Genomic DNA, 14,374 nt, shown 5'->3' with positions numbered 1-14,374 from the left:
CAAATATTACGCCTTAATATAAATATAATGTATCGGAATCGTATTGTACCAAACGATAAATTATTTTTTTTGTTAGGTAGTTCAATCCTTAACATATACTAATAAGTTTAAATCTTCTTGAAAAATCTGTTATGCTGCTATTCAATATGCACAATAATTGTTGTTTTTTACTTAAAATTTTAAATAAGAAAGAATTGAAAAGAACCTATTGTTATTTTTTGTTTAATATTCAAATTTTTTTACAATATAAAAAGACATAATTTCAAAATATTTAATTAGAAATATGTATATATTAATAACTTTAATATTTATATATAAAAATAAATGAAATTAGTAAATATATATGCAAAACAATATCATTTTAATTTTACGTTAATGAAGTCACGCATGAAAAAATATATTTAGAAACTATTGATTAAAATATTAAATTTAAAACAATAAATATATAAGCAAGTTATGTCAAATTTGCTATTGTTGATAAATTGAAAAAACTTTATATTTTTTTTCAAGCAAAAAAATATTGATACTTAGTGTAATATTGAATAGGACACATTAAAAAGGCCGATAAGCTTGAGCCTCAACTATGCATATCTCAAACAATTGTATAACTCGGTAATTTCCTTTGTAGCTTCGTCAACGAACCAATAAAATCACATTACTGTGATATGACATTAATGTGATAACTTAATATGTATTTTTAAATATATACCATTAAAACATGTAATTATATCAATAATTTATATAAATTTTTTAAAATTGTATATTAAAATAATGATTTATAAAGACAAATCATTTGAACAAGTTTCTCAAGAAATTATCAAAAACCATCTTAAATTGACAGCTTTAATTCAGGTTAAATTAAGTAAATTATAAACATTAAATTTCCTTTTACTAAATATATTATAAATTTATAGGATATACAACAATGTACAGGCCCATTAGAATATTTAAATGAGCTTAATGCAATTGGTAGAGACAAAATTACAATTCTTAGGCATCACATCGAACAACTAACAAATCTAACTAAATTTGAACATGATAAAAAAAAAAAAGCTGAATTATTATCAGATATTGATAATCACAGAGGACAATTATCTACAGCAATAATTGCTTTTCGAAAAGCAAATATAAATACTGCTTGGGCAATAAATAAACTGTCACGAGAACATTTGTTATCAATGCCAGTTAAACAACAAATTTTAATGCGAAGAAAGAAAGATCAAACTAGTGTATCAAAAGTATCTAGGCAGACAACAGATCAGCTTTTAGACATTTCAAAATATTTATTACAAACAACACAAAAAAGTGGAGAAACTTTAGACACTTTAGGTCTATATTTATGTAAATTATTGTTATATTATTTATTATATTCTATATAATTTTAATAATATTTGTTTTAGTTGTTTCATCAGACAAGGTTTTTAGTACAAGAAAAGAACTAGAAGATCAACAACAAGTTATAGTACAATCAGGAAAATTATTAGGCAAATATGGTAGACGAGAAATTACAGACAAAGCACTAGTAATATTAGCCTTTATATTTTTTCTTGCTTGTGTATTTTATATTATACAAAAAAGATTATTTTAAGATAAAGTTTCTATTTTATTACAAATGATTAAAGATTTATTATTAAACTGTCGCTTAATTTTTATAATGCCTGATATTATTTAATGTGTAATAAGAAAATTAAATTTTTTATGAATTTTTACAAAGGACTATAATAAATAACTCATAATTTATTTATAGTTATTTTATGTATAGTTCATAAGTCTTTCTTTTATCAACAATTATAATTTTGCAATTTTAATAGAACATCAAATATTTTGATAATTTTATATTCATTTTATATACAATTTAAACATGATATAATATATATTAAATAATTTTTATCTGAAATATTTAAAAATAATGTTATCTTAAATTAATTATCAAGTAAAAAAATAGTATTGTAACTTAATAAAACCGATAATTAATTTTAAGATAAGTAAATTATTAAATATTACAATTATTTATTGTCAGAAATGCAAAATTTCTTTTACAAAAGTATATTCAAATGAAAATACATAAAATATCAAGTTAAAATACAGAAGGCAATGAAGTATAAAGTATTAATAGAATTATTTTATTAAACAATAAAATTTGTATATTTTTAAAGATATTGAATATTCTAAAATATCAATTTCATTAAGTTATTAATATCATTAAATTAATGAAATAAATATATGAAGCAAATAAAACATTTTCAATAACTCAATTGCATAAATTAAAAAAAAAATTAAATTTCTTGTTTAAAACAATATTTTATTTATCTTATACTTTTCACATCTTAGAAGAAATTATCAAATTAATAATTCTTAGATCACTCATTAAATTTAACAAACTCTAAAATCCAGTAAATAAACTTTTTAACCAAAAATGAATTTTATATATTTATACCCAAATACATTTTATTTCTTAATTTTAATTCTATATTTATTAATTAGACTTAATTATATATATATATAAAATATTAGAAGAAAAGTATTTTTGAAACCCCAAAGAATTGATCAATTATTAACATAAAACAAAAAGAAATTCAGTTATTTCAATTAAATACTTTTATATATATAGATATATACTTAAATTTGTTCGTGTATCTTTTAGCATAAACATGTATATTTTATGAATTTCTTAAATTTAAATGAATAAAAATTATTTAAAATATTTAATGGTTTCATTTATTTACTAATATATCTTTTATTCAAATATAATAAAATTTGTATTAATAATTTTTTATATTATTACTATGAACATATTATGTGAGCATAGACATCATAGATAAAAATTTTCTTTTGACCACAAAAATATAATATAGAAGTCTTTTAATCAATTTTTCGTTCTTTAAAATTTCTAGAGTTTTATTTTATATGTTGTAGATAAATGTTATCAGTATTTTATATTATTATATTTTCAGTAATTAAAAACAAATTTGTAGATAAAAAATATATCGCTTTGTCATTTCTTAAACACGAATAAATGAATAAATAATTTTCTTCAAATTATTAAGATTTTATTCTTCTATCTTTCAAATTCATAGTTCTAAAACTGGCATTGAATAGTTTTGCCAATGCTGTGAAAGCTATCAAATGTTTGATAATGGCGTCAATTCATTAATCTATAAATAAAGATTTCAAATTGTAAGTTTATCAAGTACTATTGATTCTCGAAAAAACTAATTATTTAAAATGAAACTTATTTAGAAAAAATTATTGGAAGACATTAGATTTATAAAAAACCAAATAATTAAATTATTTTGCTATTGAAAAAATATTAATTTCATTCTTTGCACTTTTGAATAAGACAGACGTGCATTATTTTTATTAATAAACTCTGATTATAAAGTTTCTAATTTGAATACAAATTATAAATATAAGTATAAAACATTATTAAAAAAAAAATAAAATATAGATAATATAATATAATTTGATAAAAATGGTATAGAATGCTCATGTAAATTTCATTGTAAAAATTCTTTTACTTAACCATATATTAGCTATTACCTAATGATGGTAAGTTTTCAATAAGAATTTCAACGCATGCGCGTCATGTAGTAAATGTGTGGTAAATCATTATAACTAATTTTAAAAATTCTAAGGAGAATAGAAATAGAAACAATTAAACTGTAATATTTAAAAAAATGTGTTCTACATTTCTAAAGATAAATTTAAAAATTGAAACAGTATGCATATTTGGATATAAAAGATAAAATAAATATGTATGCATGCATATGCGTATTTTATTATTCGAAAATTTATAGACAGCTATTAAAGTTGTAATATGAGTAACATTTTAGAGCTCTCATATTTAATACAAATTCATGTTATCTAACAAGGTATTTTCCATGTTTATTTTTCATTAGAATTAAATTAAATAAATTAAGAAAAGTCATATTTTTAATATTATCAGTAGTCTGTTTTTATTTTTACTGACAATAATAATTATAAATAACTGGTTATTAATACAGTTTGTAATATATATTAATTTTTTAATAGTGAACATAATGCTATGTTGATTATATAAAAGAATATTTGAATTTAAAGTTATAAATTTTGGCAGTTATACTAGTTTTTTTCCATTTACAGATTTATTTATATAAAATTATAAAGTTATGAGTGCAAGAACACATTTACATTCACGATGGAAAAAGAGACATAGCAAACAAAATAATACAAATTTAAATATGAAGAATTGCAGTATTTCTAATAATACATGTTTATCAGATATTGTTACAAATCCTTTCAAAACTCAAAGTAACGATAAACAAGAAGATGTATACATTGGTTGGGATTTATTTTTTTTTAATGAAAAATATAATTCTTCGATACTTCAAAAAGTTCAAGCAATGCAAATGTTTTTTAAATCTAACCCAGAGTTAATTGATCTAAAGAATTTAAAAAGTATTTTTAAAATTGACATAAATTTATTGTATAACAGTCCAATATTATTAAAAAATTGGTTTGACTTCAAATCTGAATTAAAAAATAAACCAGAATATTGTTTAAATTGTATAAAATTGGCAATATATAAGAATAAAGTTAATGAGCTTAGGACAATAACTAAAATTATTGATAATGAAATTAAAAATTCAAATGTTATAGTCAGAATTTTAAACTATGAACCAATAGTATCTTTAAAAAATATTAAAATAAATTACTATGGAAAATTAATAACAGTTAGAGGTTGTATTATAAGAGCTAATAGGTCTTATCATATGCCTTTATTAGTAATATTTAAATGTAATAAATGTAATTTTTCATATGCAATTAAACAAAAGAGTGGTATTTATGTACCAAAATATAAATGTGATTTCTGTGGAAATATGAAATTTGAAGCAGATTTAAGTTCATCTTATATAAAAACTATTCCAATTCAAATTATTCGTCTACAAGATCATTTTCATGAAGAAAGTGATCAAGGACAAATACCTAGAGTAATGGATATAGAACTTTGTGAAGATTTAATAGATACTTGTATGCCTGGAGATGATGTGACTATAACTGGTATTATTAAAATGCAAGGTATAGATAATGGTAAAACAAAGTTTAGTACAATATGTTCTCTTTATATAGAGGCAATTTCAGTTGTCAATAATAGTAGTAAAATGCAGATGAATGGATCTTTAAATATTGAACTAAATACTTATGACTATAAATTAATTAAAGATATTTACCAAAATACAGATGCATTAAATCTATTAGTCCATTCATTATGTCCAGATATATATGGACATGAAATGATTAAAATGGCATATCTTTTAAGTTTATTTGGTGGTAGTTCCAATCATGTCAAAATACGAAGTAATATACATATATTGGTTATTGGTGATCCTGGCTTAGGTAAATCTCAAATGTTACAAACTTGTGCTCATGTTGCTCCTAAAGGTATATATATATCTGGAAATTGCAGTACTTCATCAGGATTAACAGTTACTTTAATTAAAGAAAGTGGGCAAAATGATTTTGCTTTGGAGCCTGGTGCTTTAGTTCTAGCTGACGGAGGATGTTGTTGTATAGATGAATTTGATAAAATGTCAAGTCAGCATCAAGCTCTTCTTGAAGCTATGGAACAACAATGTGTAAGTGTTGCTAAATCAGGTGTTATGTGGTCTTTACCATCTAGGACTTCAATTCTCGCTGCTGCTAATCCTGTTGATGGATGTTATAATAAATCCAAAACATTAAGTAATAATTTAAATATGAGTCAATCCCTTTTGTCAAGATTTGATCTTATATTTCTTTTGTTAGATGAACCAAATAAGGAAATGGATAATTTTTTATCTGGACATATTATGCTAATGCACAATAATAATGAAGAAATAATAAATCAAAAATATAAAAGTAATAGTAAAGAACAACATAATCAAATGAATTCATTAAGAAATAGATTGATTACAAAATCACAATTTTCATCTCACACTGTGCCATCTTCTCTTTTACGTAAGTACATTTTATATGCACGACAGTATGTAAAACCTACATTATCAAGTGCATCTGCTACAGTGTTACAAAAGTTTTATCTAAATCTACGTAAGAATATAAATTTATCAAAAAGCATTACTTCGTGTAATAGACAGTTAGAAGCACTTATTAGATTAACTGAGGCTAGAGCAAAGCTAGATTTACGTGAAGAAACAACAGAACAAGATGCAATGGATGTTATTGAATTGATGCAGAATACTATACTTCCTTTAAATTATAAAAATCAAGATTATACATTTTTACAATTTACTAAAACTTGTAAAAGTCCTACAAAAACATTTTTTAAGCTTTTGGTTAACAATACTAATAAAAGAAATAATAGCTTATATTCTATAGATGAATTAAAGAATCTTGGAGTAAAAGAAGGACTAGTTGAAATTGATGTATCACTTGCAATTGAGAAATTAAATGATCAGGGATACCTAATTAAGAAAGCTAAGAATTTATATCATTTTTGTACTAATTAATATAAATATATTACCATTCATTATGTATATATATATATATATATATATTGTTTTTTTAATTTTTTTAATTTATTGTAAACGACAGATAAATTAATTAATATTTTAAATTATATTTTGCACACATTTTTATTAAAGAATTAAATCATTTGTAAAAAATTAAACAAATATTTATTTGTAAAGTAATATCAATATCTAATATGATTACAGTAAAAACAGAATTACATTAAATTCTTTAAAAAAAAGTTTTTAGTTAAATTAGTTTTTAAAATAAACATTTTAAAAACGTGATAGTTTTAATAATTTTAATATATGAATTAATATTTATTTCTATTATTCAACACTATAAATAGTTTTTAAGAATACTTTAAATTGAAAAATAATAAATTTCCATTCCAATTTATAAAATAATATATCGAAAGACATAAAAAGTAGTTATTGAGTATTAATTTTTATACTAATTCAATTTATACAACTAACAAACATTTATTCATTATTATTCATATAATCATTAATTTTATGACAATTTACCAGTTATTGTTAGTATAAATTCAAGTCTGTACATTTAAAATGTATTCAATGTTGTAATGATGCAATAAATAAGCAAAATTTTACTATCATTGAACTGATCTTGACAGTGCACTATAGAGTAAAATTTATTAAAAACTATTTTAAAAATAAGAATAATTAGTTAACGCAAATTATTAATCACAGCTGTTGTGAATTCAGTTGTTGAACTTTGCCCACCCAAATCCTTTGTGAGATATTTTCCATCATTAAGAACGCGATTTAATGCATCTTTTATTTGTTCTGCATAAGGTCTCAAATTAAGATGGCTCAAAAGTTTAACAGAACATAATATCATGGCAGTAGGATTGGCAACATTCTTGCCTACAGCCTCAGAATAAGTGTGTCTTGCACCCTGAAATAAATCAGTTTTAAAATTAAAAAATTTTATATATTTTTTGAAATTTATTATTAATACTTAATTTTTAATTTTATAAAAAGCATACAAATTAAAATATATAAGCATAAAATACGTAATGAACAAATACCTCACATTCTATCTTTATAAGCTGATACAATGTCTCGCATAATTCATGATAAATAAATAATTACTTAATTAATTAAAAAAAATTAACTGAAAATGTATTAAATTTGATTTTACCGGTTCAAATACGACACACTCAGCACTATAACTAGCTCCAGCAACAACACCAGCACCACCAACTAATCCTGATGCTAAATTGTCAACTATATTACCATATAAATTTGGTGTAACCATTACATCAAATTGATGTGGATTAGAAACCATTTGCATTGTACAATTATCAACGATCATAGTTTCAAATTGAATTCTAGTTTTAAAAAAAATATAAAATTACATACAATAATAATACAAATTTTAATAATGAATTAGAATTGTTATTAACATTTTACATACCTAGGATAAAGCTTAGCGATTTCTTGACATGATTTTAAAAACAAACCATCACCAAGTTTCATTATATTAGCTTTATGAACGCATGTGACTTTTTTACGCCCATTTTTGACTGCGTAATCAAAAGCAAATTTTGCAATTCTCTGACTTTTAGTGGCAGTAACAATTTTTAAGCATTCTACAACTCCAGGAACAGATTCATGCTCTAAAGCAGAATATTCACCTTCTGTCTGTTCTCGAATAATTACGCAGTCTACATTTTGGTGTCTTGACTTTATTCCTGGTAATGATTTAACATGGACTACATTAGAATAAAGATCAAGTTCTTTACGTAATTTCATATTCAAGGTTTGTAGTTCTCCACTATGAGAATGATCAGGACTAGCCAAGATTCCCTGGAAAATGCTCAATAATAATTAAACTTGTTTACTATTAATTACTACATATAAGTATAAATTTTAATTTATATATGATTATATTAATAAAAATTATAAAATATATTTAACAATTATTTTAATTACATTTTCTAATTAAATAAGAAAAATACTAACTTTTAAGCACACTCCATTTTTAGTAATACTGCTAGATACTTTTTCTAATGGTGCACTAAGCGTAGGATTTACTTCGGAGAGAAAATATGGTTCAAATTCAACTGGAACATTTGCAGCTTTAAATACATTTTGTATACATAAAACTAATTCAGGTCCTACACCATCGCCTGGAATTAGTGTACATTTTGTTTTATATTCTGGTTCAATAACCTGAGAATAAAAAAAATATAAGGATTTTTAATTCTAATTTGAATTTTGAATATCTTATATTAATTTTTATATTTTTCAAAATAATATTACAATATCTTACAGATTCTAGAAACTTTGCAGAACCAATTTGAATTGTCCTAACTGGATTTATTAAGGAAATCTATAAAAATTATATTACATTAATTTTGTTAAGTAATGTTGCTATTAACATGAATTTTACTGAATTAAAGTATTATATCTGATGTCTAATTATCTTAATAAAAATTGGTTAGTACATAATATACATAAATTCAGTATATATAGTAACTTATTAATATATTTATTTTATGACTCTTAGATACAAAAATGCATAAATCCACAAAATAATAAAATGTAATATTTACAATTGGAATTATTATAACCCCAAATTAAAATTAACCATACTTAATATCTTGAAAAGCCATGAAATATCTTATTGTTAAAATTTATAGTTATAATAAATTTCAAAGCCTTCAGGTAATGACAAGTACGCTTTATTTACCTGAGATAATATTTTAAAACTACTCTTTATTAACAAAGTCATTTTTTCCGGGAAATCTCAGATGAAATAGCAGAAATCTACCTATTCCTATTATTTATTTACGAAGTAAGCAATTCGTATTTCTACACTCGTAAAGTTTATGAAAAATTTTCGTTGTTGACAAAAATAAAAATATTCTTATTCTCTAAATGTACGGTAAAAAAAAAGGTCTTCAGTGTTGTACCAAATTAAAAATAGTATGTATTTTTATTTATAATTTTAATATTCATGGTTGCATTTGTTATTTTTCTCTTGTTATTAATGTAGTAAGAAAAATGAAGATCTCGAATGGAGGATACTTAATAAATTATATGATTAGTTTGTTGGCTTGGTTACGAGAGATTTTTATCATCACTAAATAGAAAAGTAGATGTTCAAATAAGAAGGATCTTCTTTAAAAGAAAAACAGCAACAAAAGGATTAAATTCGTATCTTACAAAATATATTTTGTGCAAAATATTAATAATATAATTTGAAAATTGAATATTTTTAAATTTTAAAGCCAAACAAATTTAATAAATAAATCAAATATCAAATATAAGATATTTGATAATAAGAAAGTAAATTTTATTTCAAAGCTTTAAAATGTCACAAGAAAGACAATGTGAGTATATATCTAAAAAATAATCTAATAAACGCTTGTTTAATATTATAATTTTCTTTAATATTTAATATGATTAAATATTATTTAATTTTTTCTTATGTTTATACTTTTTATTTTATTTTCAAACAAATTATATATAAATTTATAATGATAAATTACCAGAAAGTATCTTAAATATTATTTTTTATTAAGTTAATTAAATAATACATTACTGATACTATTTCATTTATTTTATAAAATATGAAACAGTAGACTTATTAATTAGTAATTATAAAAAATTTAGTATTGAATATGTAAATTAAAAAAAGTTTAAATGAAATAAATATTAAGTGTATCATACAAAAGAATTTTACTTTTTCAACTTTTATGAAATTGAGACAAAAATAAGATGAACCTGTTTATTTGGAAATAAATTTTTATTATAAAAAATGGTTATAAAATTGAAGATAGTCAAGATTTTTATAAAAGCCCATATATAATTTTAATGTTTTTGTTTAAAAAAATAATTGATGAAAATATAATTAATACAATTCTAATGCATTAGTTTTTTTATTTAGCTATATATTAGGTATAATTGTTTGGATTTATATAAATATATAGTACTTATGTGCATTGTAATAGTTTACGTTATTGTTTGCAAATTACTATTTATGGTTATTATATAATAAATGCTTTATATAACATTGCTATATCATTTAGATAACATTAAAACAAAACAAAGTTTAAGAGAAAAAATATGGATTCATATGGTAAAAGAAGATCTAACAATGTCGTCTCGTAATTTATGTAATAGAATCCCATATTTTAAAGGAGCTATGGAAGCTACTCAACGTCTTAGTGAATTAGATGCATTTAAGAAAGCAAAGTTACTAATGATTAGTCCAGGCAAATCTCAAGAATCTACGATAGTATTATCTTTACAGAAAGGAAAAGAAATATTGATTCCTAGACCAAGATTAATGGATGGCTTATTTCTTCTTGTTAAAAATGCTGATGTTACATCAGAGGAGACCCAAAATGTTGTTATTAGACGTAGTATGAAACAGATAGAAAGTCCTATTGGATTTGATAAATTAAATCTCAAGGCATGTAAATGATATTACATTATATATTAAATGAAAATGCTCTTTATTATTTAAAATTTATAGTTTTCATTAAGTTTTTTAATAAATTAAGGTGGATATGCTTGTTTTGGGATCAGTTTGTGTTAATAAAACTGGTTGCAGAATTGGAGATGGTGAAGGTTTTGCTGATTTAGAATATGCAATATTATCAAAAATGAAAGCCGTAAATGAGCATACTATTATTATAACAACAGTACATGATTGTCAAATACTTGATAATGTTCCAGATGATATTTTTAATCAATATGATGTACCTGTAGATATAATCATAACACCAACACAGACTATAGTTGTTAATCCTAAATTTAAGAAACCCACTGAAATTATTTGGTCTGCAATTAGTAAAAGAAGACTTGCAGCAATACCTATTCTTAATGAAATCAAGCAATTAGAAGAAATGTTAGTTCTGCTTTATACATTTTTATATTAAATATTTGTTGTACACAAATAATAATTTGATTCTAACTTGAATATTATTAAATATCATTTAAATTATAATTAACAATTTTTTATTATGTAATGTAAAACTTAACAAAATTTATTTGTATTTATGCTTTAGGGAACGAAAAACGTTGGATGTTAAGGAAATAAATTTAGATTTAGAAACTCATAAGCAAGAGAAACTTCATATTAAAAAAATAATTAATAAAATACAACCAAGACTAAGCCATAGAAAATTAATTTCTGATTCTATAATTAAAGAAAATCAAAATGACAAGGATATTAGAAAAAAATCTTTTCTGAGAAAAAGGAAGTTACAAAAATCTAAAGATAATGATAATGATGATTTTGGAAACAAAGTAAGCTGTTTTAAGATTTATTAATATGTATTCTTGTATTTATTTTTCAACGGTATTTTCCGATTGAATATTTTAATTACTTACATGAAATTTTTATTTTAGTGTATTTTCAAATATATCAATATTATTAGTTCATTATACCAATTTTACAATAAGTAATAATTTTAAATTTATAGTAAATAACTATTTTTTTACACAAGTGAGAAAAAAGTTATTTGATAATACATAACATTAATTTTGCTTTCAAAATACTTAAAATAAATTCTTTATATTTTATAATCATTTCAAATAATAGTTCTATTCCATATAAAACGTTAATTATTGGTTCGTATGTTTTGATAATTTATAGCTTTATACATGACTGGATGTTACAGAAATGAAAAACTAAATTAGTAATTAAATAAATTATAGGTATAGACAATTTATCCTATGATTTCTGTCCGAGTATTTATACAATTCTTTTAGACAGTAAAAAAGCAATCAGGATCGAAATCAAAGGTACGTCATCGATCTGGAGGGGATCGAAATCAATCAAACTTTTCGTTACGCCTGTCGAATATTGCATCCACAGTGCGGGTACGCGATCTGAAATGTGCTCTGCAAGAACGTGGCGTTAAGCCTAATAATATAGCGTGGTACGGACAACGTGGCTTTTGCTACTTGCAGTTCGGCAAGTTACGCAAAAATACAAGTATTGACGATCAATCTGTTCAAGTCGATTCAATCATTGCGAGCCTCCAGCAACTCAAAGTCAGTGAGAACGCCTTCATTCTTGTTGAGCCAGCAAAACCTGTTACACGAATCGAAGTCACGAACGTTAGTACTATTTAGTTTATTTTCAAACCTTTTTTATTTGCCAATCTTTGTATCTGAATATTATGTATATCTTTGAATTATAATATAATCATTCGTTTTTACACCGTAAATTTTCTGTAATAAAACTGATTGTGTCAGCTCTGAAAAATAACTTTAATTTTTCAAAATAATTTAATTTTATTAACTATTAAATTAAATTAAATTAAATTAATTTATAATGTATTATATACTTGCAATGCTTGCTACGTAATTGTCAGATTTAGTTATAAGTTTAGTTATAGTTATATATATTTATAATTATTTAAGTTGTATATTTCCTGAAGAATAATTTATTATTAAATAAATGGAGTAATCGTTGTAGTTATTGTTATTACATTTATTTTATAAATGTATTATTTCTCATTAATTTATTTTTTTTTATCATCAGTTTGATGTGTTGATTAATAATAAATATCGTAATAATAAATATTTTTTCTGTTTGTGAATGCAACTTCTCATGATATTAAAAGTTTCCAATTTACCTTAACAATAAAATATATTTTCATATTTATATATATCATTAGTAACTTCAACTTCATTCTTTTCTACTCTGTTTCACAAAATTAATTTTTTTTGTTTTTAACAAATAAACTAATTTAGATTTTTGCTTTAATATATTCTTTATATACTGATATTATTTTATTGAACATTGCAACAAAATTTTGTAAATTATAAAATTAATTAACCCTTTCACGTTTTTATATTCTCAGATCTGTCATTGAACTACTTGTAATAGTTAGTCGATCAGTCGCTTAACTATGGTATAATTATATTGATTTCACTATACGCAATATTTGAAACCTGAAAGGGATAAATGTCGAATAAAAAATGAAAAAAGATTAACTAAAAAAATGCTATTTCTTAATGTCTCGATGTATAGTTGTAAACAAAATGACAATAAAATTTATATATACAGACACTTGTTACTGATTTTGATTTGATCATGACATTCAAGTAGAAGCCTGCAGATATATATATATATATGTATACACTTTTTTTAAAATAATTACTATATAAACGACTTTGAAATTATTAATATACTTTTTGTATGAATGGAAATGCACTTCGACTTATAAAAGCTCTGAAAAAACCTCTTATTATAATGTATAAACTACAGTCAATCCACTCTTCGGAAAATAATTGAATAACTACTTTAATACCAATGTGAGTTTTATTTTATTCTCTTCTCATACCCTATCCATTTATAGAAATTATTAATATTTTATCATTTTTATTATACATGAAGACAAAATCAAGTTTTCCTAAGATATTTCAATTAAATTTAGTACTCTAAGTATTTAGAACATTTTTTTAAATAATTGAAATAAATGCATATTAGCAAAATATTTTTATATACCAAATATTAATTTGCATTTAACGAGTTGAATTATTTTAAAAAATTATAATTTTCAAATTATTTTTTACCATTTTATTATTTTTTTTCATGTGTTATTTAAAATATAATGAATTAAAAATAAATAAATATTAAATTTAAATTCATCGAGAATAATAAGTTACGCATATACAATATGATATAGTATTATTTATTTTATCTGAGAAATCTAATATTTTCGGTTATATATTATATATATATGTATTCTTTAATATATAATAAAAAACTTGTAAGTACTCCTAATTATAAATGTTTTATTTATTAATTTTGAATTTATTTATATAGACAAATATTTTTAATCTAGGCAATAATAATTTTAAAGATTTCATTATTACAATATCATATATTTATGTAT

The 14,374-nt window shown here is 22.2% G+C and overlaps 4 protein-coding genes across 4 annotated transcripts; 3 read left to right on the top strand and 1 right to left on the bottom strand.

The window, feature by feature from the left end:
- Positions 1-667: 667 nt before the first annotated feature.
- Sec20 (vesicle transport protein Sec20) lies at positions 668-1,597 on the top strand. The gene is made up of 3 exons (XM_011498738.1): positions 668-852; positions 915-1,329; positions 1,401-1,597. Exons 1-3 carry the CDS (start codon positions 772-774, stop codon positions 1,586-1,588), a joined length of 684 nt encoding a protein of 227 aa, XP_011497040.1. The 5' UTR covers positions 668-771; the 3' UTR covers positions 1,589-1,597.
- A 3,262-nt stretch (positions 1,598-4,859) lies between these two features.
- Positions 4,860-6,712, top strand: LOC105361702 (DNA helicase MCM8-like). The gene is made up of 5 exons (XM_011498953.1): positions 4,860-5,721; positions 5,785-5,836; positions 6,110-6,276; positions 6,355-6,474; positions 6,693-6,712. The coding sequence occupies exons 1-5, from the start codon at positions 4,860-4,862 to the stop codon at positions 6,710-6,712; spliced, it is 1,221 nt and encodes a 406-aa protein (XP_011497255.1).
- Positions 6,713-7,127: 415 nt separating this feature from the next.
- Idh3b (isocitrate dehydrogenase [NAD] subunit beta, mitochondrial) lies at positions 7,128-9,246 on the bottom strand. The gene is made up of 6 exons (XM_011498952.1): positions 9,205-9,246; positions 8,785-8,844; positions 8,475-8,684; positions 7,927-8,318; positions 7,651-7,840; positions 7,128-7,404 (listed from the first exon to the last, which is right to left on the bottom strand). Exons 1-6 carry the CDS (start codon positions 9,244-9,246, stop codon positions 7,174-7,176), a joined length of 1,125 nt encoding a protein of 374 aa, XP_011497254.1. The 3' UTR covers positions 7,128-7,173.
- A 520-nt stretch (positions 9,247-9,766) lies between these two features.
- lost (methenyltetrahydrofolate synthase domain-containing protein lost) lies at positions 9,767-13,597 on the top strand. Its single transcript, XM_011498736.1, has 6 exons — positions 9,767-9,847; positions 10,547-10,932; positions 11,024-11,370; positions 11,531-11,771; positions 12,237-12,587; positions 13,543-13,597. Exons 1-6 carry the CDS (start codon positions 9,829-9,831, stop codon positions 13,582-13,584), a joined length of 1,386 nt encoding a protein of 461 aa, XP_011497038.1. The 5' UTR covers positions 9,767-9,828; the 3' UTR covers positions 13,585-13,597.
- The last annotated feature ends 777 nt before the right edge of the window (positions 13,598-14,374 follow it).

The sequence above is a fragment of the Ceratosolen solmsi genome, unplaced genomic scaffold (genome assembly GCF_000503995.2).
Source record: "Ceratosolen solmsi marchali unplaced genomic scaffold, CerSol_1.0 scaffold30, whole genome shotgun sequence".
In the NCBI taxonomy this organism is placed as follows: Eukaryota; Metazoa; Arthropoda; class Insecta; order Hymenoptera; family Agaonidae; genus Ceratosolen; species Ceratosolen solmsi.
The sequence above is the reverse complement of the archived record's forward strand: the minus strand, read 5'-3'. Positions and strand labels throughout refer to the sequence as shown.